Genomic DNA, 27849 nt, shown 5'->3' on the forward strand with positions numbered 1-27849 from the left:
AATTTTAATATAACAAAATATGTCAACATTTGGGACATGTGTGTAATTCAGTAAGCCAGTATTTACCAAATGACCAACATAACGATGTTACAATCTCATCCATGGGTAAGATATTCATTCAAAGTACAAGGCAAATCAATGGATTTTAATGTAACTGTATGCAAAATTCCTTGATATGGTTTCAGATTTCACACAAAACTAATCTTTAAAAACTACCACTTGTCAAGTTATGGTGAAGAACCAATTACAAATATCTATAATTTTTTGGAAAAAAAACTATTAAAATACCTGCCCTCCTTTTCCTACAACAAATGTGTAAAGCCATCTTTTTATCTACTAACCAAAACCACATTGAATAGGGACACAATGAATGCAGATATCTAGCCGTCCTCTACTACACCAGACATTGAGTTTTGCTAAACAGGGACTTCCCTCGTGGTCCAGTGGTTAAGACTCCACGCTTCTATTGCAGGAGCAGAGGTTCAATCCCTTGGTCGGGGAGCTACGATCCCACAGGCCACACAGTGTGGCCAAAAAGATGTGCTGAACAAGGTCAAAAAATGCTGCTCTTCCCATTATATTTGCTTTTGTTTTGGAAAGTTATTTTTCATAAAAAGGACATGTTAACATGCAGTAAGTTTACTGTTATTTTAAAATGAATTAGTACTTTCTAAATTTCTCAGTTTTAACTTCTAATCCAGTAACTAGTAACAGATATAAGTCACATATATAAAATCTCAACAGTGACCTCAACAATTTTTGAGAGTGCAAATAAAGTGATTCTAAGGCCAAAAATTTGAGAAATACTGGTCTAAGGTATTAATGCACACCTCAGAAGTCTTTTATATGTACTGCCAAATTTTCTATCAAATTTGTAAAGGCAAAATAATAATAATAATAATATCTAATATCCAGGTCTATAAAGATGAAGAGAAACTCATTCTCATACACTGCTGAAAGAAAAGTAAACTGAAAAGATAATTTTGAAGGCCAATTTGGCAATACATATCAAAAACCTTTTTAAAAAGTGAAAAAGCTTGGAATCAGCAATTCTGCTTCCAGGAATCTATTTGAAGGAAAAATTAAAGATGTGATAGTAATTGTTTTACTGCGAGGGCTAAACAGCTGCAATACTTTATGATTAAATAAACTGGAAATGATTTAAATTAGAGAAAGAATTCAGCTGTGACAAATTACGTTGTGTATGAAAAACTACTAACTTAATACATTATAAAATTTTTAAAATAGGTTATAACACTGTACATATAGCAGAAATTTAATTTTATATATCTGAAAGAATATGCCAAGGTATTAACAAATAAGTACTAATAAGGCTTGCTTTGTTATATTTGCTTATCTATATTTTTTTTCTTTAAGCTTCATTAGTTTTTTTAATTAACAAGTCAAGTTTTATTGTTGTTTAGTCGTTAAGTCCTGTCCGACTCTTTGTGACCCCACAGACTGTAGCCCACCAGGCTCCTCTGTCCATGGGATTCTCCAGGTAAGAATACTGGAGTGGTTGCCATTTTCTTCTCCAGGGGACCTTCCCGACCCGTGGATGGAACCTACGTCTCCTGCACTGGCAGGTGGATTCTTTACCACTGAGTCACCTGGGAAGCCCACCAAATGCCATACATTGCTTAATTACAAGTAAAATAATATAAAGCTATATAAGAGTTATCACTCCCATCTCCCTAAAAACACATCCTGTCCAATTCCATCCCCCATGGCAGCCAATGTAAACAGCCTAATAGTGTACATTCATTCACACTTTATCTTGTAACAAAGAGACAAACATTTATTCACATGCTTGATCAACAGATATACTGGTGTCCCTTGTTTATGCACTTTGCTTATTTTTACAAAAATGGGACAGTACAATACCATGGTCTTTTTCTGTTTGTTAAGATATTATGGATACGTCCAGGTAAAAGATAGAGATTTCACTCATTCTTTTTATTTTTACTTATTTTTTTAAATAGCTGTGTAATACTTCATAAAATGTATACATATCAGAATTTACTCAAAATTTCCCACAGGTTATAAAGGTGGTTTGCAGATTTTTAGTATTGCAAGCAATGCTGCAATAAACATCCTAGAACACATATCCTTACATTCTGGTATTTTTTTTAATACACAGAGTTCCAAAAGTGAGCTTGCTGACTATACATATACTTTTAATTAGTAGATATTGTTGCATTACTCACCAGTCACGTATGAGATCCCATATTCTCATTAACAACGGATATAATTTTTGCTAATCTGATAGTAACTAACTGTTATTTTAATTTGCATTTCCCCATCTGATAGGAGGATTGAGGTTTTCATTTATTGACCATTTATATTTCTTCTTCTACTATATCCATCCTTTTCCCATTTTTCTATTGCTGTCATATTTCATGCAAATAATCTTCCTTAAAGTTAGAATCACAGCTCACAAGAATAAATTCCAAATGTATCGAAGGTTTAAATGAACAAAAATAAAACAATCAAACTATTAACAGAATATGTAGAATATCTGTATGAACTTGCTATCAGAGGATTTTCTTGATTAAGATAGAAAACTCAGAAGCAACAAAGGAAAGATAAATATTTGTCTCCATTACAGTTTTCTGTAACTTTTTGCTTTTAAATCATGAACAGGCATTACTTTAAGAATTTTTTTTTAGAAAACTGTCAGCAGATGCCAACAATACTATCTTTATTCCAAAGTTCTATGATAAGATATGTCAAGAACTTCATTAGACACAGTCAACTGAGCTCAGAGAAGGAGGAAACCAAACACAACTGTTTTCAACATTGCTACTACCCTACTAGAAGCTTTAACTGGAATTCTAAACTCCCAGCTCCTATTTTTCTGTATCCTGTTCACCCATTACTCTTCTCTCCGGTAGCATGTTTATGTTAAGGTGATTTATCTAAATACAGAGTCTTGATTGGACACTCTGTCCAAGTATTCTTCTACCCCTATTACATATGAGAAGGCTATGAAAATAAAACCTTGTGCAAAAGGGCACATTTTGTTATATTACTCACGTATATGACACGGTAAACGAGACGGTAACTCACCTAAATGGGGAAACAGATCAGTGTCCAACTGATGTTTCTGGGTGCACAGTTTCACCAGTCTCTGCAGTCGGCTTATACAAGAGAAGTGTGGAGAGAAGGCTGTGGCTTTCATGAGGACCCGGTCAGTCCTGGGCGGGTCCACGGCGGGAGCCCTACTGGATGGCAGGAGGGGCAGAGGCCTCTTGTGAGACAACTGCCTCGCTTGTGCTATAGTGTGTGTGGTGGGGGCCACTCCCTGCACTGGTAGGCTGGTGTTCTGAGGTTGAGGTGACTTGCAGACTACACCCTGCGGGGGCGCTGGAGGTTTTAAAGTGGGTAGAGGTGACAGGTGGGAGTGCTGCTGCGGAGGCTGCTGCTGAGAAGGGGCAGGAGGGGGACTAAAGTGCTCTTGTCGAACTTTTAAAATCTCGGTCTCTCTCTGGCGCTGCCGGTTCTGGGCCAACTTGCTCTGCAGCTTCTTTCTCACAGTTGCCCCTTTCTTTAGGTCATCATCTTCCTCGTTGAAAGCGAAGGGGTCTTCCAACTCGGTTTCCAGGTAGTGGACAGGGACCCTTGCCCCTGGTGGAGAGAGGGACATTCCATCCAGTCCATTGGGCATCTTCAAGGCCAGCGTGGGCACTGTCAGGCTAAAGGCCATGGTATCCATCTGGTGCCTGACCTTGACCTCATCTATAGGGTCATTCTTTTTCTTCCTCTCTTTTTTCGGGATAAAGCCAAGTACCTGCAAGTGGCTGTTGCAGTACCTATAAAAACACACACATACACAGGAGACCGTTTCTAATACATCTTCAGAAAAGTAGAATACAAAGCTACATATCATAAAATGTGAATCCTTGTATGCTCAAAATGCATGACTGTGATAACTCTGCATTCGTGGATGTAATTTATACAACTTCCATTACCCTCAAGCAACTCGCAAAGTCTGTGGTTTTGCTACAGCAAATAAATGAACTGCACATGAGAAGAGGCTGCCAGACAGAAGCAAGTCATTCAAATAGTGAGTGGTCCTGGATAAACACCTAGCTATTGGTTCTCACATGGTCTTGTTATTCTCTACTCATAGCATACAAAGTAGCTTGTCTAAAGGATCTAAAGGATCACTTAAAATTCTCTTCTAGAGAAAAAAATCTCATGTCTCAATACCATTCAAGTATTGGAGATTCACAAAGATCTTACGACATAACACTTAAGAACGTCAAATGTCTACTGTGTGTTCTATACACACACACACACGCAGAAGAGGAGAAAATAATAAAACTAGTTAGTGCGATTACAGATTAAATGAGTTTCTCAACAGCCATGTGTTGAGTACATGAATTATCTCTTCTAATTTCTACCTGCAATAGGTACCAGAATAATGCCCTTTATACAGATGAGGAAGCTAAATTTTATATAAATTAACTTACCCCAAACCACCTATATAGAAAATGACAGAGCTAAGACTTAAACTAAAATATCAAAGCTCATTTAGCACAGGGAACAATATTTAATATCCTGTGATAAACTATAGTGGAAAAGAATATAAAACAGAATGCATATATGTATAACTGAATCACTGTGTTGTACCGCAGAAATTAACATGTAAATCAACTATACTTAAATTTGAAAAATAGAAGAAAAATATCAAAGCTCTTGAAGACTCTTATTAAGAATGCATGTAATTTGAATAAAATTACACTGAAAACCTATAGAGATTTCTAACCAATAGAAAAGTCATTTGTCGTTTAGTTGCTAAGTCATGCCTGAATCTTTGCAACTCCATAGACTGTAGCCCACCAGGCTCCTGCATCCATGAGATTTTCCAGACAAGAATATTGGAGTGGGTTGCCATTTCCTTCTCTAGGAAATAGAAAAGTATTATTTCCCAAACCGGTATAACTCATGCAGTTCTAAGGTATGTTGACTAGTATGCCATAAAGACAGTATGCCATGCTTAAATAAATTTGGGAAAATGCTGGCTTGAACAGAAAGAGATAATAATTTTATCATTTGTTTCTGCTGAACAATCTCTCAAAGCATCTTGTATGATATGTGCATTATACTCCAAGGGTAGAAATGTACCCATGTGGCACTGTTTCCCAAACTTATTTAAAATGGCACCTATTTTTATTGCAGTGTATCTCCATAGAACACAGCTTGGGAAAAAAGCAATAAAGTAAATAATGTCAATTCCCAAACTCACTGGGCTCCAACAGAAAAGTGTTTTAATAACTGCTAAAAACACAGATTCACCAAAAATGAGGACACATGGTTTTGCTGCTTTGTCTCACTCTTTCATTGCAAACACAACTATTAAGAAAAAGCCTTCTGGACTGTAAAGAGACTCTGCACTGCACATGTGTGTGTGTGTAACTAGCAGGTTTGAGCTAGGTCCTACCTACTGTAAATAGAAAAGATTCATAAAACTACAGCTAATAAGGAAAAGGGTTTCAGGTATAAACGTATTAAGCTTCCCAACAAAGTGTTGCTGGCTTTTGTTTGTTTTCTATTCATTTTCATATTGACAAAAGGATTAGTATTTTTAGAGAGGAGTAATGAAGTGGGCTTTTTTAAATTTAGAAATCAAGCTGCTCTGCTCATTGACATGGGCCGTCTAGACTGGTAAATGAGGCTACTATTCATGCATCACCTAACGCGGCAGAGGCGAATCCACAGGGACAGTCTTCCTTCAACCCCACCCTCGACCCACTCCAGCCACTGTCACACTGTGACCACATAACTAGAATTACAACAGCTTACTTAGTTATGAACAGCATTTAAAGTAAGTACGTATTTAAAGTAAGTATGTAAATATGAATCCCCAGTCAAAAAGAATACAGGGAAATGCCTGCAAATGTGTTCCTTTGGAGGGCTGAAAATGTCATATTAGACTATGTTGATAGTTACACACTCCTGTAAAGACATTAGAAAATACTGAACTATATACTTCAGATGGGTAACTTGACTCATATATGAATTATATCTTAAGTTGTTTTAGAAAAGAATATAGGAAACAAGAAAATTTCTTGGTAAGTACATACTACTAAATAAATATATATATATATATATATATAAACTATACCAAACTTAAATTTACAATACTATATAAAATAACCAACTTAATATAACCATTTATCTCTGAAATATCAAGGCTACAGTATGAGGCCTTAGCTTCCCACTGTAAAAGTATATTAGAAAATGGACATTACTTTTTAATTATACCAGTACTTCTAACTGAACTTAACACTCTTCTATCTAAAAGATGGAATTTCATAAGTTAGCATTTATAATACACACCAGGTAAGTTATGCACTTATTCTACCTAACTACTGACCAGATATTTTGGTCAACTAAAAGTCCTTGGGAATTTGTTTTCTAAAACTATACATAAAAACATTTCAAATCCCTAAGTATCCAAGGAGTAACTGCCTTAACAATGATAAAAGCTTATTTTCAAAAGAATATTAATCTTTTCTACATTGTGTCATATAGCATAGTTACAACTATTACATTTACATACATTTACATTAAACATATTATGACATGAATTCAACCTGGGTTTCTTGAGGTTAAGAAAGAATATTACTTCCTACTAACATCTACTTTAATCTGTTTTCAAACAGCCCTACAACAACAAAAACACAAAAATATTAATAGCATTTGTGTTCATATGGTCTTGGACCAATTTTGAAAAAATATATAACTCAGTACTTTCTAAGTCCAGATTCTCTTGACACAGCAACACAAAAGTCCTTTCCTTTCTCACTCTTAAAAAAAAAAAAGAAAATTACTTCGAATATAAAGGTGAAGACATATTAAATTAATTCAGATAATTAATATTTTGGAGAAATTCAGAGTGACTCTCAATTTACTTCTTGCTATTTGCTATTAAGATAATACTTGCTTCAGCTGAATTGAAAAAAAAAATCCAAGGTTGACAAAAATCACACCTCTGATAAACTGAATTTAAGACAAAACTAAGACATGTGATTATAATGGATCTTGACGTGAAAAAAGAAATCCAAGTCCACTCATTCTTCAAGTTAAAAAGGGGTAAGAGTAAGAAATTATTTTTAGTCAGCTAAAACCAACTGGACAGACATGCTTAGCCTAATACACTGGTACCTTTCTCACCTGAGATTAAAGTTTTATCCCTTTCCTCACTAAACAGCTGTTTCTAACTTTCAGGTATTGTAATTTGAAACCTGAAGTGCTCATTAGATATTCTAAGAGAGTATTTCCAAATCACCACATTATACTGTACTCATTTTGGTGAGATATTTATCAACACAAATTATTTATTTCACCCTATAAGTTGCTCACCATGACATACAAAATACATGATTCCTTTTCAATCGATTTACACAGATGACATTTGTTTACATATAGGAACAAAAAATAAAGGTTGTATATGTATTTTTTAAATGTAGAAATAAAAAGTTCAAAATTTCTACCTAAAGATAAGTATTTGAAACTTTCAGGAAAAGAAGCATGCATCTCTCTGTAATATTCTACAATGATCAACAGGGTTTCTGGAGAAGTGACAAAAAGAGACATTAAAAAAAGAGATTATATGTGAAATATAGTATAAATTTTTCTAAGGATATGAAAGATGAATAATCAGCATAAAACTCCTTTAAAAACATCTCATTATTTTAACTCAAAAAAGTATAAATTCATAATCCTAGTCATAAAGCCTACTTTACTATGAAAATGAAGGTTCTAAATTATAGTAAACATAGTTTATATGGAACTCTTTTTAACCAAAAGAAGCCTGAGAGGAAATAAATCTTCTGAATGATTCAAGTAATCATTCTTTTGAATAATGCTTTTTCAATAAGTATATATCATTTGCTACCTTTCAAGTACAGATTTTAAAATTCCAAAATTATTATTATTAACTATAACACCAAAGTAGTTCCTATCATTTATCTCATTTAGGCTGATGAAATACTAAGTAGAAAAATCAGAAAACACTTTCTAAGGCTGTAAACCAAGCACATCAGTACCAAGACATCAAGCAAAAAAAAAAAAATTTTACACGCTTAAACATACTTCACAAAGAAATCGCCAAAGTTACTACTCCATTTCCTAAAAATTGCCATCTCTCATCTTTAGAATCATCCTAAAGTTTACTTAGATTAACCCCTGAACTCAACAATTAAAGCCATCATATCCTACATCAAACAAAACAGAAGCAACTTCCGAGCTTGCTGATTCAATCAGAGGCTGCTCCCCACTGTCAGCGCTTACCTGCGGTCCTCCGATTTAGGAATGGGGTTGGTGCAGCGCTGGCTGTTATACTTGGCCACATATTCACATTGCTTGAAGGGGGCAGTCTTGTCCTCCAGAACGTGTCTGATACAGAAAGCGTAGCCGTTGAGTCGCCGCTGCTTGCACAGTTTGGGGCTATATGAGCACAAGGGCTTATTGTCAACCTCAGAGAAGTGTATATGTTTCCCTTCATACATCACGTGACTCTATTCCTTGTGAACATCAGCTAAAAGACCACCACAAAAAAAGAAACCCAAATGATAAATCAGAGAGTATAAGGCAGGTTTAAGTTGAGAATTTCACTGAGGGACTTCGGGCCCCACAGCCATACCTGATTTTAAATCTTCTGCACCATAGCAATGTTAAGAGAACCCCAAGGATACCACAGTTTGGAATGCTGCAGAATCAAGATGAAGCAGATTGTCTACAAAAATATCAAAAGGCCTAGTTAACAAATAGAAATAAGCAAAGCTTGCTCACCTGGGAAGTAAAATTCTAGGGTATCACTCTTCCTAACGGGATGGATTCTTCACTGTAACCCAACATCCCAGTATTGAATTCAAACAATAAGACATAAAACATTAAGTTAACCTACCACTCCAAACTGAACTAAATAATTTTTGCTTTAAGCCTTGTAAATACCTCAAAATAGCAGGGTTCTTCCACCAAATTCATGTTATAAGGTGGCGGGTCCTTTTTTTTTTTTTTTTTTTACTGATGGTTTCACGTTATGCTGATTTTCAGAACTCAAATCTCTTTAAAATGGCAATGGAATGAGCTCTACAAACCCAAAACTTCCCCCAGAAATTCTACATTTTCTGATGTGCTGGCAAAATATTTAGCAATTTGTAACAAATATTTTTATGAAATATTAAAAAAGAACAAATCCCTGTTTTTTAAGTTATTTTTCCCTCTAATACTCCCCCCGACACCTGTCCCATCCAGACTACAGCCTTGAGCCCAAAGACTAGTCACCACCACATTTCCACCATTCAGTTGAGCACTCTGCACCACAGAATGCTCCCAATTACACCAGACAGTATAATTACCACGGCTGATGAGTCTCTGGAAGTTTAATAAGAAGATGGAAGAAATCACAGCAGTCACTACCCATCAACACACAAAAGGTCTAGGAGTTAACATGTGTGGTAACACCATACCGTCCACAGTGAAACTAAAACAACCCATCAGCTACAGCAGGCCACACGGGGCTGCTGCGGTCCAGCCTGCTTGCTCTACACTCCAAAATCACCGAGACAGATGATGAACAGCTCAGACACCAGCTACAGAGAACCTCAATAAGTACTCTCCCGTTTATGCAACTGAATAAGAAACTCCTTACATCAGTGAATGTCGAGATACACAAATCCCTGAAGAGTCAGAAGATAGGTTTGCTTAAGTCAGAGATCTGCCAAGATAACTACAGCATTTACCTTGGACAAATCATTTAACCTTGGTTTTCCCATCTGTAAAATAGAGATAATATTAGTAGCTACATTATGAGGTTGCTACAGGGATCAAATCACACAAAGCATGCAACACACTAAGTACCATGCCTTGAACAAATAAGAGTTATTACTCATAAAGTTATTATTACTACATTTTACCTGCTGATGATAAAGGTAGAGAATTTATATTACCTTTAAGAAGGATTTCACTTACATCAGTAGAAAAAAATCTGAAATATTAACTTGGGTAATAAAAAAAAGAATCGCACATTACTGAGTAAACCTAATCATGCATCAATGTAAAACAAAAATAAGAACTTTGCCTTTTCACTTTATTATGAGGCAAGGAAGAAAAGTTGGACTAAAAATTTAAATTCAGCTGCCCTCAAGGTCTGGATGTTCAGGACAGGAAATTATTTCAAAGCAAACCCATGCGGTTTCATTTTTACACTCTCTTTGGCCTGCTCATCCACCTGGTAAACACACATCTTTCATGAATTAGTTAAGTAAATCTATATGAACTTCAGGAAATAAATACGCTGGATATAACTAACTGAAAAAAGGAATTTACATAATCAGTTTGATTTCCATTATGAAAAAAAGCAGCCTATATATCTAGATGTATGAGAATATTTTATAAATCACATGAAGGGTAACATTCACTTTATACTCTGAATATCCTAGGTGGCATCATGTCTATTAAGACTGATGATTCCCCCTTGCCTGCCAATGTTCATGCATCCTTTTTCCCTATTTGAATTGGCTAGAACTATTGAAACAATGTTAATAACAGCAGTCACTCCTAATTTTAAACAAGAATTGCTTCCAGTCAATGGCAGTAAAATGCTGACTTCTGTGTTATGTTAAGGAAGTATGAAGTAATTCCTACTTTAAGAAAAAAACAAACTCAGAATTGACAGCTAACTTTTTACCAAATTCTTTCTCAGTTTCTAGGGAAATGATCATTTTTCTCTTGCACTTTTAAAAGTATGTGCTAAAAATATTTAATATTTAGTACCGTGATACTGTACTCTTCTTACACTCCTGGAATAAAAGCAACCTGGTCATCACGCATTATTCTTCCAATGTATGACTGGGCTATATTTGCTAATATTGAGGATTTTTGTATTTTGAGACTGTCTATAGAGTTTTTTCTATGTGTGTGCCTTGGCAGAATCAGGTATTAATATTTTAAAAAACAATTTATAAAATCTATGTTCCTGAACAAGTTAAAAATCACTGCAGTTGTAACGTTCCTTAGGTTGCCTGGGCAGTGTTTTGTGCAGATCAGGTTTTCAAATTTACCTGTATACAATTTAGCAATGTAACCTCTTATACTTAATTTCCTAAATATCTGTGACTCATTCTTGTATTCTATGTATGTCCATATACATTTGTGATATTTGTGCTTTCCCCTTTTCTTCATGATTGGGTTCAACAGGAGTTTATCTATTTAATATTTTTACCAATATACTTCCCCACGCAAAAAGAAGAAAAAAAAAAAAAAAAACCTCTTGGAATTATCAGCACCTCCATGTATTTTCTAATTCATCAATTTCTGCTTTTGTATTTGTTAATTCTTTCTACTTTCTTTCCACTCTTCTCATTATTATTTTTTAACTTCTTGGGCTTAATTTTTTTATTTTCATTCTTTTCTTGCTTAATAATTTGTTTACATCTATGAATTTTCCTGAGTAGTGTTTTAATCATATCCCATAGGTAGTAATACACATACTAATTATCAATACTTTCTAGTTGATTTGGATTTTACTTTTTAATTTCTCCTTTGACCCAAGAGTTATCTAACATTTTCGGATGGCAGAGTTTAAGGCTTCCCTTTGTTTTAGTTCTAGTTAACAGCAAGGACCACTGGGAATTCCCTGGCAGTCCAGTGGTTAGGACTCCATGCTTCCACCGAAGGGAACCCAGGTTGGATCCTTGGTCAGGGAACTAAGATTCCACACACACATACACACACACACACACACACACGAAAAAGGAGCATACTGGTGTCTGACTGATTCCCTGGGCCCAGCATAGGACCAAGCTTCCAGAGCCCTGAAGACAAGGGGGTAACACTCCAAAACACGGACTTATTTTCCACCCCACCTTCACCGACCAAGCAACTGCCTAGAACAAAGGCTGCCTCTTCAGACCCCTAGCAAAAAAATGAGGTACTTCCTCACAAATGGATAGCTTCTCTGAGGGGTGCACAAGTGTATCTGGGGAGAACTCAAACAAGTTGAGGAACGCCTGTCCTAGGAGACTGGAGAGATACCACAGAAGAATCTGGATGCTGTGAAGGAGGTTAACGGCTCAGGCAGAGAGAGCAGCTGCTGAGATTACTAGGAAGCTGGAGAAACAGGAGAAGAAACACTTGAAGGAAACAGCTGGCCGCAACTGCCCCCCATCATCAGAAAACAGCAGCTGTGTGGAGGAGTATAAGGAAAGAGAGGTGCTGGGATCTTGCAGAGAGCCCAGAGAGCTGGCCGGAACACACTCTGGTTCCCTGGGCTCGGCTGCCCCCCAGGAGGCTAGGACCCCAGTGAAGAAAAAGCCCCAGGAGACTCCTTGGGAGAATGAAATGAAAGACCTATTTCTTTTTCCAAACCCAAGAAGAAGAAATCTTTTTCCAAGGAGAAGCTGGTTAGTAGCGATCTTGAAGACACAGCTAGCAGTGGAAGTCTTCCCAAGAGGAAGAAATCTTTCCCCAAAGAGGAACCAGTTAGCGACCCTGAACTGTCAGAAACAAAAGTGTCCCCAAGAAAAAGAGGAAATTCTCTTCCATGGAGGAGCCATTCAAGCAGAGGGGGCCTTCAGAGTCTGCTGGCAGCAAGAAAAGCAGCTCTAAGAAGTTCCAAAAGCTATGCCAGGAAGACGGGAAGATCGTGGGGGGCATAACCCACGGAGATATTTCTCAAATCATCCCTTTTATTCCAATAAAAACAAACTTCACAAGGAAAAAAGAAAAAGAAAGAGCATAACCTGCATATATCTCTGATTCTGGATTTGACTGCATTTTTATTTGGGGACTAATAGGTGCTTCTGGAAAAAAGCATTTGTTGTTTCTAGGGTATCTTGCTAGTTACACCATATATCATGCTATTAACATTCACTGTTATTTAGTTTGCTTTCTGTCTACCAAGGGATGAAACAAAACCTCCAACTATAACCTTATTTTTCCTTGTATTTATTTTATAAATTTTAAAGCTATATTATTTGATACAGAGATTTCATGACAATTAGACTGTCACTCTTTATCATTAGAAAAGGCAATTGGTGTTATTTGTCTTGAACTCAACCTTGTCTGATGTTAGTATCTGGACTTCATTTTTTGGACCTGAAATCACTGTCTTTGCCTATCCTTTTACTCTCAAGTTTTCTGAAGCACTATTTAAGATCACAGGTCAACAAACTCTGGCTTATAAGACAAATTTGACCCATTGCCTGTTTTGTAAATCAAGTTTTATTGGAACATTGTCCTGTTCATTCATTTGTATATTGTATATGATTGCTTCCATGTTGTAACAGGAGAAGTGAGTAGCTCTAACAGACTGTATGGCCATAAAGCCTAAGTATTTACTAAAATATTACTTGCTGGTCCCTTTGTCAATGCATCTCTTACCAGGTGTTTTTTTTTTCCCCTCCAATCGAGTCATTTTCTTTTAATGAGTTCATCCAATTTATAATTTAATATTTACTTACATGACAAATGTTTCATCTTAATTTTACTACCTTATTTTTTGTATTGTTAAGCTTTCAATTCTATCTTTTTATTACATATTTCATTTTATAGCCTGTTTTCTTGGAAGATTTATTGTCTGTGTCCTTTAAATCACATTTCTTTACTCCAAACTAAGAAAGTGTGCTTAGCATTCCTGTGATTGATCTTGCTATGAATGAGAACAAATTCCATTTTTGCTAACTACCTACCTATCCCAACTCAGTATTTCTTCCTTATATTATTTCTACATTGTTATAGCTTATGACATTTTAATGTTTGTCCTATATTCAAAATTATTCAATGCTAATCACTAATCTTTTAACTCAGTTTTCAATCCATCTCTGCATTCAATAGTTTATAATTTACTTACCTCCATTCTCCACTTTTCCCATCAAGGGCTGACTTATTGAAAATAAGCCATGGTTTTTCTACTTAAAAATACGTCAATTGACATTAAACTAAAGCTTGCCTGGACATAAAGTCTTAAGTCATATTTTCCCCGCATTTTAACCTAACAATAAAAGTCTTCATAGGAATTCTCTGGTGATCCAGTGGCTGCTTTCACAGCCAGGACCTGGGCCCAACCCCTTGTTGGGGAACTAAGATCTGTAAGCTGCATGATGTGGCCAAAATAAATTTTTTTTAATTTTTAAATTTATAAAGTCTAGAAATCATCTTAGAATTTAAACTCATTTTTTATTCATTGTGGGAAATGCTTCCTTAATGTCTTGAAACTGTTTCTCTATTTCATTTATTCTATTGTATTTTTCAGGGGTATTAATTATAGGCATGCTAAATTTACTGTCTTCCATATCTGTCTCTGTCTCTAGGCTTTATTTTTACTTTTTCCATTTTGAATTGCTCAAATTTCTCAAGCTTACCTCCATTATTCTTAGCTATCGGGTACATGTGCTGCTTTGAAAGTGACCTTCATTTCTACAGTAACTATACATTGCTTTTTTATTTCATACTTTGGTTCCATTAGCTCCACTCTTACATCTTATCATTTATTTCTTGAGCTTTTGTATCTATCTATAAACTTCTCTTTCAGAGGAGCCATATTTTACCCCAACTCTCCAGACCACCTCCCACCATAAGGAGCTATTTATTCATAATTTTTACTTTCTCAGTTCTTTCTGAAAATGATCATCTTCATTTCTCCCTTAAGGCTTGACTCAATGCTGGACTAGTCTCCCCTACTCAAAAGGGCCCACATGGCATAGATTTTGGGGGATGATCATTTAGGCTTTATTTCTCTTCAGCTGACCAGATATACAACTATTAGCTGCATGCTGCCAGTTTCTCCTCTACACTTAACTTCTTGCAAAAATAGTTCAACTGTACAGCTTGTTTGGAGAAGGGCATGGCAACCCACGCCAATAGTCTTGTCTGGAGAATCCCATGGACAGAGGAGCCCGGTGGGCTAGAGTCCATAGAGTGGCACAGAGCTAGACACGACTGAAGCAACTAAGCATGCACACCGTTTGTTATTCATCCCACCTCTCGCCACTCAGGGAGCACCATCTATATACCCACCGTGCCATTCCTGGTAAGGGGATCACTGGCTTTGTCCTCATGGTGTTTCCCACCACTCTGCTTGAGTTATATAGAGGAAATCATCTCTCCTTGCGGAGAAGGAAATGGCAACCCACTCCAGTGTTCTCGCCTGGAGAATCCCAGGGACGGCGGAGCCTGGTGGGCTGCTGTCTATGGGGTCGCACAGAGTCGGACACGACTGAAGTGACTTAGCAGCAGCAGCAGCAGCATCTCTCCTTGCATCCTTTCTTGCCCTGGTTCAATTCCCACTGCCCTTAAATAATACTAATTCATACATTCAAATTACAAGGTTTTGTTATCAAAGATTGAGTTTCTCTTCTGTTTCTCATTCTCCTCATTCTTTTTAATTGGTTTAGAGAGGAGAGAACAGAGATGTCAGTATTCTGCCATCATTAACCAGAAGTATCTTTTAAAATTCTACATAGTAAAATATACCAAAATAAAAAATCATAAAACAAACTTGTCTAATTTTCACAAACATATTCTTTTGTGATCATTTTGAATTTCTTATTTTCACGCATAAACATGCTATTAAAGAAGGTACTAAATTTGATTTAGAATCACTATGTCAAATCCATGTGATTCTAGCTTTAACAGCAAGTGTTCATTTATTTATTAAACACTTATGACAAGTCCATCATTTTCTGAGAAGCTACAGAGTATATTAATAGTAAAAGACAACTATTTTTTCCCCGAGAAGATTACAATCTATGCAGTGCATGTGTGCTCAATTGCTTAGTCTTGTCCAACTCTTTGCAACCCCATGGACTGGAGCCTGCCAGACTCTGTCCATGGAATTTTCCAGGCAAGAATACTGGAGTGTTTGCCATTTCCTCCTCCAGGGGATCTTCCTGAACCAGGGATCCAACCTGCATCTCCGGTGTCTCCTGCATTGGCAGGTGGATGCTTTACCACAAAGCCACCTGGGAAGCTCCATAATCTATGCCGTGAGATGCACCAAAAAGAAAGGAAGTGGGTAACTGGAGGATTTTACCCACAGCTCTGAGCACCCAGGCTCCTCCGGTCTCACCATAACCAAGGACAGGCCCTCTGTCCAGAACAATGGGTGTCTTCCTCTTGGTGTCCCCTCCTCTGGCCAGTCCTAGCCTTCAGAACACAACTTAGCTGCCACCACATGCAGATTCCCAAGGGCAGAGTTAGTTCCCTGCTCTTTTGAGGTACTCTGTGCATTTACCTGTTTTAACCCTCATTAGAGCCTCCTTTGCTTGTTCTCCTGCTCTGTTCCCTCTTAGGAAATGAGCTCCTGGAGGGACAGTTTCCTGTTCTTCATTACACCCAGAGCCTAGCACAGTGCCCAGAAGCAAACAGCTGCTCAGCAAGTACACACTGCCTACATAAACGGCTTCTGTGATAGCAACTCAATTCTAGGTTGCCTACCCAAAACAGGTTACTAGATTCACCCACCAATAATTAATTTTTAAAAATCACTAAACTGGTACTTAAGTCTACACAGTGATTTCTAATAGCCATAGCCATTTGCCAAGAGAAAGTATAATTTAGAATTTTTTAAATGTTTGAATATCGCCGTATATCTCACGAACATCAAACGTTTCATGGGCTTCCCGTGAAGTCCAGTGGTTAAGAAACCACTTTGCAGACAGTTTAAACCCCCAGTTCTAGAAGATCCCACGTGCTGCGGGGCAACTACACCTGTGAGCCTTGAAGCCGGTGCACCTGGAGCCCAAGCTCGGCAGCAAGAGAAGCCAGTGTGATGAGAAGCCCACGCACAGCAAAAATCCGGCACAGCCAAAAATAAATACATATTAAAAAAAAAGCTTCACCAAATAGATTCATATAATTTGCCACCCAAGGTCTATTTAACAAATAATGTTTTTTAAAAAACATTAAAATAATGTTTTTTAATAAATGTAAGAACACATTAAAATCTGCCTATTCAACATCCTTCTAAGAATTCATTAATCTATCCATTAGTCCATCTTTCAGCATTTGCCACAAGATGCCAAAGCTCTTGCTAACGATCTCTATGCCATTACAAAGTGTTTAATTGCAACATCTTAAAAACAACTCTCCAAACGTCATGTTTTTTACATCAACCTGTAATTATTTTTTTCTATTTCTTTGAATTGTAACATTTTAAAAATCCTACTAAAAGCCAACTTTCCATCTTCTTTTTAAACAATCACCTACCTGTTCTCCGTTTTCAAATCCCTCTTTTAATAAGCCCAATTTAATCTTTATAGCTATATTTTCAATTCCCTGATGTGTTCAGACTTACTTTATACACTATAAAAGGAAAGAATGTTCAGGGAAAATGGCTTTCTGCTTTGAATCTAACTTCCTTCTTAAGAAGTATTGTTTAATCAAATAATATTTGATATTATTTAATATCAAAATCACTTGTCTATAAACTGGAAACAACCACTAATATGGTCTTCTCTATCTTAAAAAAGGTTCCCCTTTTTAAATTAAAGAAGTAATCATGACAAAAGCACTAAAATAGATTTCAGGGAAAAGAAAAAACCTACATTTTAAAAATTTTGTACATCTAGCCTCCCAACACTGAAGTTCTTTACTGCTACTCCACCAAAGGTGCAATTCACATGGCCTTCATTCATTGACATTCGCGGTAAGATAAAATTTGAGGAAACACATAGCAGCAGCAGCATAATGTATGAAGGCCACATGATCTTAATCAAACGTCTTATAGACCCTAATATTTAAATATGATCCCACTGAAATACTATCCCACTGTCTAATCCATTTACAACTACGCCTTTTAATATACGATGAATATCACTTAAAAAAGTCTTAACCGGACCAAATTTATCACTACAGTAGATACTATCTTCATCTGTGGAAATAGTTTGCCTAGAAAAAGAATACAAACAAGTCTATGCTTCCTTAAAGAGAATTAAGGTAATTAAGCACTCAGAGCAGCACCAGAATATACCCTTGAATAAGCCCTTATTATTACCAAAAAAGCAAAAAATACCTGAGAAGAGACTCACAGAAAGACATTTTTCATGGCAAACATATCCATATACTAGAATTGAAGAGAAGGAAATATGGATAGCTGTAAAATCTTTCTAAAAAATCCTCCTTGATCTTATGTGAAAGTCATTCAGTCATGTCCAACTCTTTGCAACCCCACAGACTATACAGTCCATGGAATTCTCCAGGCCAGAATACTGGAGTGGGTAACCTTTCCCTTTCTCCAGGGGATCTTCTCATGAGACCAAGGGATCGAACTCAGGTCTCCAGCACTGCAGGGAGATTCTTTACCAGCTGAGCCACAAGGGAAGCCCTTGATATTATATGCTGAGTTTAATGAAAAATAAAACAATTCCCTTCCGTAGTTTCTTTCTTCTTGCAAATACAGAGTAATAAGACATTAGTAGAAGAAAGGTAAGAAAAATAAGCTTTTAACAAAAGCAACCGACAGCCCTTTCGGTCTTCCAACAGCAGCCAGAAACCAATTTGCAAAATATGAACATTAGTCTCTTTGGGACTGCCACTGTATCACCTCCATGTGGAATCTCTGTGTCATTACTGCTCTTTTGAGTCTCCTGTTTCAGAAGTATGTTCATTTCACTGCCACACTATTTTCTAATTGCCATCTGTAATTTTATACTGTCTACCCCCTTTGAAGGGCCTGGACCTACAACATACAATTTTTTTCTAATCCAACGTGAAGCTAAATTCTCAGAATGCTAGCTAATATATTTAATACAAATGAAAAGAATTTTTGCTTATCCCAGATCATATAAAGTCTGAAAAAGCTTAAAAACTTAAAAAGTGCCCCATTTTAAGTTTTTTTGAAATGTTCTGACTCAACTTCACGCAGCATAGAAATGTGAAACTGAACAGATGAGTATATTGATTTAAAAAAAAAGCAATATTCCACACATCAGTGTTAGACTCAGAAATTATAAAAATCTATCAACTGGTGTGATTCACAGATCAGTGAGAAAATCTGCCTATCATCCCAAAATATAAACAATATTCAACACAAAGTGCAAAGGAGAGTATTTTAAGCTAAGTTAAATGCTTATTGAATGTCTGCTGCTGTTGCTAAGTCACTTCAGTCGTGTCCGACTCTGTGCGACCCCATAGACGGCAGCCCACCAGGCTCCCCTGTCCCTGGGATTCTCCAGGCAAGAATAGTGGAGTGGGTTGCCATTTCCTTCTCCACATTGAATGTCTACTATGTGCCAAATACTGTGCTCAGATAGCACTGTGCAAATAAGTCTGCATTATGAATTTCAATTAAAATGACCTTTATGCTAGTTGAGCTTCTTACCTAATTTATTAGAAAGGTAAGGAGAGCTCATGCAGCAGTGGAGAGCACTTACTGGCTTCAGTGGGTATCAGAGATGGGGCTTAAAGCGGGCTCAGCTCATTACTAGGTGTTTGACCTTGGGCAAGTTATTTAGGCTTCAGTTTTCTCAGTTGTAAAGAGGCTTATAACAGTATGTACCTCATTGAGTCACTCAGAGAATTAAATTAGGTATTTCAATATGCACCGTACCCAGTACACAGTAATCACTTAATGTTAACTACTATTAGAAGCAGTTAAGTAGTGGTTTATTGGTATTATCATTTTAATCAAAGATCTGCGGGGCTGAAAGGCAGTCTCCAGCTGCTGATGGTTCTCTGAATGATACAGTGTAATTTTCCAGTAAACCAGGCCCTCCCACCCTCTTGAGGCTAGAGTAACAGAATCCACTGAAAACTGTTTCCTATTATTATCCGTATTAAAAATCTAATATTAAAAATGTTTTCAACATTCTATAGAACATCTAGACACTGGCATTCTTGGGACAAAAATACTAGCAGAATGAGCAGTGTTTGATTGGGTTATGGCATTTATTAGCTCCAATTAAGAATCCTTTACAACAAATGTTTTCTGACTTTCTATCCCTGCCATGGGGTCACTCTCAATTGTTATAGAAACCCTATATTGCATGACAAAAAGAGAAATTAAGTTGTAGCTACAGTTCTTTTGTTCCAAGAATCTGAAACTAATAGCCTCTCTGTTGCTTGATTCCAGGTACTCTTTTCCATCCTTATCTCACTTGACCTCTCCGCAGCATTTGACACTGCTGACCACTGTCTCTTTATTGAAAAATCTCTTTCTGGCTTCTCAGTCAGTGGCTTCCTTTCTCTTGGCGCCCACACTTAAATGTCAATGTTCCCGAAGATGCTTTTCATCTTATTTTATAGGGATGCAAGATGAAATGCCTACATGTGTCACAGGGGTGGGCCAAGGGCAGACTGGCAAACTTTGCTCATCTAAAGGCAGCAGACTCAAACCAGTTTCAACAAGTTGTTGGAATTAAAACACATACACACACACACACACACACACAAACATACACACAGACCTATGGTTTCCAGATCTTCCAATTTTTCAAAAAATACAAATCCAATTTTCTCACAAAAATCTTCCACGTCAGTAGCTCATTTAAACTGTTAAAACACAAGGTATGTGACCCTGAGCAAGTTATTTTACAAATCTGTTTCCTCATCTATAAAGTGTCAGTGGTAAAAGTGACACACAAACAGTGAACGTCAAACAAAAACTTTTACTGGCTACCATTTTAATGTCTGTTCTACCTTACCCCAGGTTTCAAGCTAAATATATAAAACTGTAAATATGTATAAATAAATTTGACTGGAGCAGGGTCCAGAAAGTTTATCAGGTTCCCAAAAAAGACTAAGAACCACTAAGCGAAATTTTTCTACTTCTATAACTTCAGCTGTTATCTACACAAGGATGGATCCCAAATCCACATCCGATTACCCGAAGACCAACTCTTTACCTCTGTAACCAGCCTCTCCGCTGACTTCTCTCCAAGCCCATTGCCATTGCCACCACGGTAGTCCAAACCTTCAATCTCAGCAGCTGTCCACTTGCCCTCCTTTGTTCCATTTTTTTATGATCTGAATCCTCTAAAACGCAAATAATTTATTTGGCCAAAGGCCTACATAAACGTATGAGAAATCCAAACCTCTTAACCTAAGTACAGACTCCTTAGGACCTGACCAAGCCAACCACTCCCTCTCCCATTACAGATTCCTACTCCCCCAATTCCTACAATTTGCAACACAGAAAGCTCCTTTGTCAGGTTCCACCTCCTGGAATGCCTATCTAACTCCTCCTATTTGCTCTGGGCAGAAACCCACCCCCCTGGAAAATCCTTACTTCTTGCCCCAGGCCAGAGTAAATAGGCTTTCCTTGCTCCAAGCTAAACTATCCCTCCCCATTCAATGTTGTAAATGTCAACTTTATTTTTCTTCTCCACTAGACTAAAAACTCCTCAAGGGCAAACAAAGTATCTTTTTCTTAGAAGGCCCAGTTGTTTTCAGTCGCTCAGTTGTGTCGAACTCTTTGTGACCCCATGGACTGCAGCACGCCAGGCTTCCCTGTCCTTCCCCATCTCCCAGAGTTTGCACAAACTCATGTCCATTGAGTTGGTGATGCCATTCAACCATCTCATCCTCTGTTGACCACTTCTCCTCCTGCCTTCGATCTTTCCCAAACCCTAGAGCTACCACTAAAGAAGCTGATGTGATAAATGAAGGAAACCGCCGGGAAACCCTACCATCACCTCAAATAAGCATCCTAACTTCCCAAAGTGAGCCTACCAAATCAGCCAGACTATTCAACTTTTCAAAGCCATGTAACAACACACACACCTGCACGCATACAGCTTCAAGTTTAAAAGGAGCTAGAAGAAAACCCACCTTCTTTGCCCACTGGTGTACTTACTTACCACTTTCTTACGTTTACCAACTCAAGAGTTCAATGTCAGAGACTTGGCTAACATCGATGAAACTTTCTGCGAATATACTGCTAATTTTTTCCTGGCACAAAAATATTTATTTGCTCCACGAAGGTAATTATTATATCATATCTGTACTCAAATACTTACTAGTATTATTACTATATGCTGAGTCAAGCACTCATTCACACTGAAAAAAATTCACATCGAGAATATTAAAAATCTTTAAAGGAAAATATTATACAAAGACCACATATGAGGCTTTATGTGCAGTTCCTAATTTAATCACAACAGCCCTATGAAGGTGTTATCATCACCCCCTTTCACAGATGAATAAACTGAGACTTAATGAGATTAAGTAATTTATCCAAGTCACATAGGTAGGATTCAAAGCCAATGTGACTCCACAGCCCAAGCTTTTAACCAATACAAAACTATCAGTTCAGTTCAGTTGCTCATTCATGTCTGACTCTTTGTGACCCCATGGGCTGTAGCACGTCAGGCTTCCCAGTCCCTCATCGACTCCCATATACAAAAGTATACAACAGCGTTAAATGGAAGATCCTGAGGTCACGTGGTATGCACACACAATCACAAAACAAACACACACAGATCACAAAATGTTAACAATGGTTATCTCTTGAATAGAATGAAAGTGTTAGACGCAAAAAGTGTCCAACTCTTTGTGACGCCATTGACAGTACCCCACCAGACTCCTTGTCCATAGGATTTCTTACGCAAGAATACTGGAGTGGATAGCCACTCCCTTCTCCAGGGGATCTTCCCCACCCAGGGATGGAACCCAGGTCTCCCGTGTCACAGGCAGATTGAATGGAATGAATATGAATAAATATTACTTTGGGGTATCCCTGGTGGCTCAGGCGGTAAAAGCGTCTGCCTACAATGCGGGAGACCCGGGTTCGATCCTCTGGGTTGGGAAGATCCCCCGGAGGAGGAAATGGCAACCCACTCCAATACTCGTGCCTGGAAAATCCCATGGACTAAGGAGCCTGGTAGGCTATAGCCCATGGGATCGCAAAGAGTCGACACTACTGAGCGACTTCACTTTCACTTTCAAATATTACCTTTAATCAGAAAAAAAGTCAAACAGGAGAAACAGTATAGAGAAGAATAAAGTGGCCTGAAAGTGAAAATGAAAATTGCTCAGTCATGTCCAACTCTTTCCGACCCCGTGGGCTACACAGTCCATGTAATTCTCCAGGCCAGAATGATGGCGTGGGTAGTCTTTCCCTTTTTCTGGGGACCTTCCCAACCCAAGGATCAAACCCAGGTCTCCCACACTGCAGGTGGATTCTTTACCAGCTGTTGAGCCACAAGGAAGCCAGAAGTGGCCGAGGGGAATAGTATAGAGCACAGAAGAGTAAAGTGGCCTAAGTGAGTTAACAGTCAAGTACATGAGCTACCTTATCTAATCTTTATATCAAAAGAAAAAAAGTTTTTTTCCATTTTAAAGATAAAGCTGAAGAACCTGCCCAGTGCAAGAACTGGCTGGGATCAGAACTCAAGGCCCAGTTCAAATGTGGCTGACTGTAGGGTAACTATGCTACAAATTAAATGCAACCAAAAAGCTGTCTTAAAACCAAGTCTCACACACACACACACACACACACACACAAAAACCAAGTCACATTCAGGGAAAGAAATCGAACCAAGTAACCAAGCATCCTAAGTGCAATCAGGGAAAAAAAAGAGAGGAGTGGGTCAAGAGTATCTCTGTGAGTGTCCCAAAAAACCCAGGACCAGTCATTACAGTTGAGGTTCTGGGACAAACTTGTACCTGATGGAAGTGAGAAGACTCCACTGCTGTTTGTTCTGCAAAGCACAGAGCTATATTAGCATAAATTAAATGGGCTTGGAAGGAACACAATTGTATATGCAGTGAGGTATCTCCTTTGGGGACAATTGGCTGTCTCCAACCCAGTATCACCCATTCATCCATTGTTTACATGTTACCAGGTATGGGGGGCGGGGAGGGAGCTTGGGTGCAGGCAGTGTGAGACCATTGCCATCTAACTGTATTCAGATATAAATGATCTCTCCTTATCCATAACTATGGTTCCAAATCTGGAGAGTGAGCGCAGCTAACTCTGGGGGAACAATCCAGGTAAGAATGAATAGATCAGCCTTTTTTATTTTTAAGTGATATGTTTAATTTTGGGTGCTCTGACTTAGAAATTTTAAAATCCATCTAAACTGGAATTTCAATTCTCTATAATAGTATTAACATGATTTACTGAGAAAAATGGTTTGGGGTAGGGTATACAAATTTCCTTACACAATCTTTCAGAGGAAAGAAAACTTGATTACTTCAGACTTAATAAATGAAAATAAACATCTACTTTTGAAACTAAATATTTAATAGTGAAAAAGTATACTACCTAAGCCACTTAAAATTAATTCAATATTTGCCTTGAAAGTCTTTTTTTAGTTTCAAATATAATGTAACTTTTTAGATTATGAAACACACTATTCCTTCAAAAATAAAGTAGCCCATGGAATGATTAGATCAGGAAAGATTGCAGGGGTGGTGGGGTACAAAACTTTTGGGATCTGTACATATACAGATTTTGAAAGCCTGGGAATATGAAGCCAACAATATACCTTAAAAATATCAAATTAGGAAGCAAAGAGATTTTTTTTAAGAACCTTAAAATGTCCCAAGAAATTCATAGACTGATTTCTTCCATACAGTATGCTCTAAAAATAAGGACAATTAACAGAAGTAACAATTTAGGGCACACAAGTATATGAAAACATCCAAATCAACAAGCAATTTCAATAAATCAATAAAGTTAAACCACCATTAAACGTAATTTACATTTTTTTGTATGAAATCCACACCATTTCAAATATCAAGCCTTTCTTTCTTAAGCCAAAATACTAAAGGGCTGGATGGCTGTCATTGTAGAGAAAGAGTTTTATTTCAGGCAAGCAAAAGGAAAAGGAGACACATTTAGTCAGACTCCACAGAAGGAATCTCACTTCCACGCGGAACAGAAGTCAGCACTGACCCTGTGCTGGGTTACCCACTGCCTTGCAAGTGCCAGCTTCTGCTGGATAACAGTACTCTGGGGTGAGTGGTCAGAGTGTGGAACACCTCCGCCAGCCAACTCCACAGCCTGCTACCGGGTGGGACACACACACACCTACACACGGCCTCCGGCCCCAGGCCCACTTAAAAAGAGCTGGGAAGAAAACAGCCAATAAAAGAGGAAAAAACCACCTCCCCAGACAATCCCAGGCTGGGGGCGGGTGGGGGTGGGGGCGGGCAGGCACATTAACATTTGACTTCCACACTCTAAAGATCACCAGGAGGTTAAGTAGAGCCACAGGAAACATCCCATCCCCGAAAACCAGGAAATCTAGATTTGGAAATTTAAGTTTTAGACATTTAAAAAAAAAAAAAAAACTTTCAAAACTCACGGCACCAAAATATAGCTAAAATTGAATCCGTTTAAACCTAGAGGGGGGGAAAATACCCAAACCACACTGTGTCAGCTATGTTCAGTTCCCTGAAGGTTCTTCCACAGACCCTTCTGAGTTGCGGCAATAACAAGTTTCCTTAAAAAACCCCCACTTTTCTATTTCTAGGGTCGAACAGAACAGTATCACAGAAATCCAAATAGTTACTATCAGAAAAAAATAAACGGACGATCCTTAAACTGTAGACCTTGTTTCAGGAGCTGCCCTGCCCACCTCCACTTCCCTCCTCATTTTTAGGGCTTCCCAGCGGGGTCCGTCCTGACAACCAGGGTCCCCGCGTTTCTTTTCCCGGACAGTGACCAAACAGAACAGGAAACTCCTCCATCTAGGGGCTGCTCCAGACATCCAGCCCCCGTCTCCCTCCCTGACAGTCTCCTCCCCCCTCCCTGCATCTTTCCCTCTGCTAGGCTGTCCAGAAAAGGGGGCTCGGGACTCGAAGGAGTCCGGGATGGGAGGAAGGGTGGCTGCTCGGTCTGAAAATAAACACCCTCGCTTCCTGGGGTAAGGGCTAAAAAAGCGATTAGAAAAGCCTGCCCAGTAGAAATACCACCTGAACGTTCCTCCTCCCTTTCCCACTGCAACAAGCCCAGTCACTAACTAATCAGCTAAGACAAATCCCTGGAAAACTTTTGCAAACGGGCAGAGAGGACCCTCTCCCCAGCCGGGGGGCTCCCGGAGACGGGGCTGGAGTTTGCAGCCCTGGAAGGGCTCACCGGGGAACGGGGTGGGGCGCGGGCGAGGGGTGCAGGGGCGGAGTACCTTCCACGGACAGGAACTGGCAAAGAGTTTCAAAATAGCCGAGTGCTCTCCCCCACGCCCTCGGGGGTCGCGAGCGCTAGGACCGGGGCTCCCCGAAAGGAGGCCAGCCCCCAATTCGGGCCTAAAAGGAAACTTTCCGGGCCGCGGCTGCACCTGACTCCTCCACCGCCCCTCCACCCCACCCCACGCCCGCAAGGCCGCCCGCCCCGCCCCGGCCTGGGCCGCCCGGAGCGCAGAGGAGGGGGAGAAATAAATCCAACTATTACCGGAATCGGGGGTGGGGGGCGTGGGCGAGAGACTCGGGGGAGGGGGCGGCTGGACGCCCATTGCCCACTCCTAGGCCTTGACGCCCCTGTCCCGGCCACCCCGGGCCTGCCGCCCCGCCGGGGAACCTCCCAGGGGCCCGCGCAGGATTCGGCCCAGCAGCGCAGCCGTCCCGCCCGGAGGCCCCGGGGGACCCGAAGGAGGCCCGGGGTGCGAGGGCAGGGGGCAGGGCGCGGCCGCTGCGGGGCCCGCCGGCCCGAGGCCTAACCGGCACCCCCCCCCACCCCCGCCGCCCCGCTCCACACCCCTACCCCGGCCCGCGCAGGCCGCGCCGCTCGCCCCGCTCCGGCCCCGGCTAGACCCCTGGCCGGCGGCCCGCCGTCGTTGCCCGTGGGCGCCCCCCAGGCCCCCGAGTCCCCAGCCCCCGCCACCCCGGCGCCGGCCCTCTCACCCTTTCATTCTCTGCCCGGGGCCTGGCGCGGGCCGGCGAATCCCCGGCCTCACGTAAGCGTGCTCGCCGCCCGCCCTGCCTGCGCGGCCCAGCCCGCCGCCCTACGGGAGCCCGGGGATGTGGGCCGGGCCTGGGGCCGCTTCTGCTTACCTTTCAGCTGCTTTTTTTTTTTTTTCTCCTTCCCCCCTTTTCCCTCGGCTGGGCTGACAGTTCAGAGTGAGAGGCGCTGGCAATGGACTAGGAAGCTCGGCCGCCGCTGCCACGGCTCCCCCCTGGGCTCCGGCGAGAGCCTTTCCCTGTCAAGCAAGAGGGGTGAGGATCATATTTTTATTTTGGAAACTAAAAAGTGCTCCCAGGGTCGGTGATTATTAAGGGGAAATCCCTGAATATACTCTCCAGCCAAGAAGGCAGGGCTGCCGGGGCTGCACAAGAAGAGGCAGCAGCCTCCTACAGCACCACTACAGGCACTGCGAGGACATAACACCAGAGCCGCTCCTCTGCCCTCCGAAACGACAACTTTCCTACCATCTTGGAGGCAGAGCAAAGGGGGGCCGGGGGGAAAAGTGCACCCGCTCCCGATAAAGTACAAATTTCTACTTCTCATCTCTGGAAAAAAGTCCACACCGGCCTTCTCCACCGGCGCCTGGGGGAGAAAGCGGGGAAGAAACTGGGGGTGCCTGAGAAACGTTTGCGTTTGCTCCAGGGGGGAAAATGTTTCTGCATCTTCTGATGGAAAGAAATCTTTACAAGACACAGGTTTTCCGGTGATTATTGTTTTCTGTTTAATTTTTTTTTTCCATGTTCGTGATAGCGGTATTTGAATTTTTTTTTCAGGCTAATAATGATTTTTTTTTTCCATTACAGATCTAAGTTCTGGGTTTGATTTTGGGTCAGTTTATAAATTTGAACTTCAAGAGACTTCCTAGTCACTTTATTTGTCTGCTTATTTATACGTTTTTGTGTATAGAGATATTTGTTTCCTTATATATAAAAATTTGTGCTATATATTCCCTTCCAAACTGCGATTGCTGGAAGACAATTGTAAAGGGATGT

General features: G+C 39.6%; 1 protein-coding gene across 4 annotated transcripts in view; it reads right to left on the reverse strand.

Annotated features, from left to right (window-relative positions):
- Nucleotides 1–27032, reverse strand: part of INO80D (INO80 complex subunit D) — a 68202-nt gene extending 41170 nt beyond the window's left edge. Inside the window, exons 1-4 of one of the 4 annotated variants that reach the window (XM_070458514.1) lie at nt 26947–27027; nt 8654–8746; nt 8302–8548; nt 3070–3812 (exon numbers count right to left, since the gene is read on the reverse strand). In XM_070458514.1, coding sequence (XP_070314615.1) covers nt 3070–3812; nt 8302–8519 — 961 coding nt within the window. In that variant the 5' untranslated portion in view covers nt 8520–8548; nt 8654–8746; nt 26947–27027. Of the gene's footprint in view, nt 1–3069; nt 3813–8301; nt 8549–8653; nt 8747–26081; nt 26177–26796 lie in introns of those variants that run through there. The other 3 variants (XM_070458515.1, XM_070458516.1, XM_070458517.1) reach the window with 3 other exon arrangements.
- Between the last annotated feature and the right edge of the window lie 817 nt (nt 27033–27849).

The sequence above is a fragment of the Odocoileus virginianus genome, chromosome 30 (assembly GCF_023699985.2).
Source record: "Odocoileus virginianus isolate 20LAN1187 ecotype Illinois chromosome 30, Ovbor_1.2, whole genome shotgun sequence".
Lineage (NCBI taxonomy): Eukaryota > Metazoa > Chordata > Mammalia > Artiodactyla > Cervidae > Odocoileus > Odocoileus virginianus.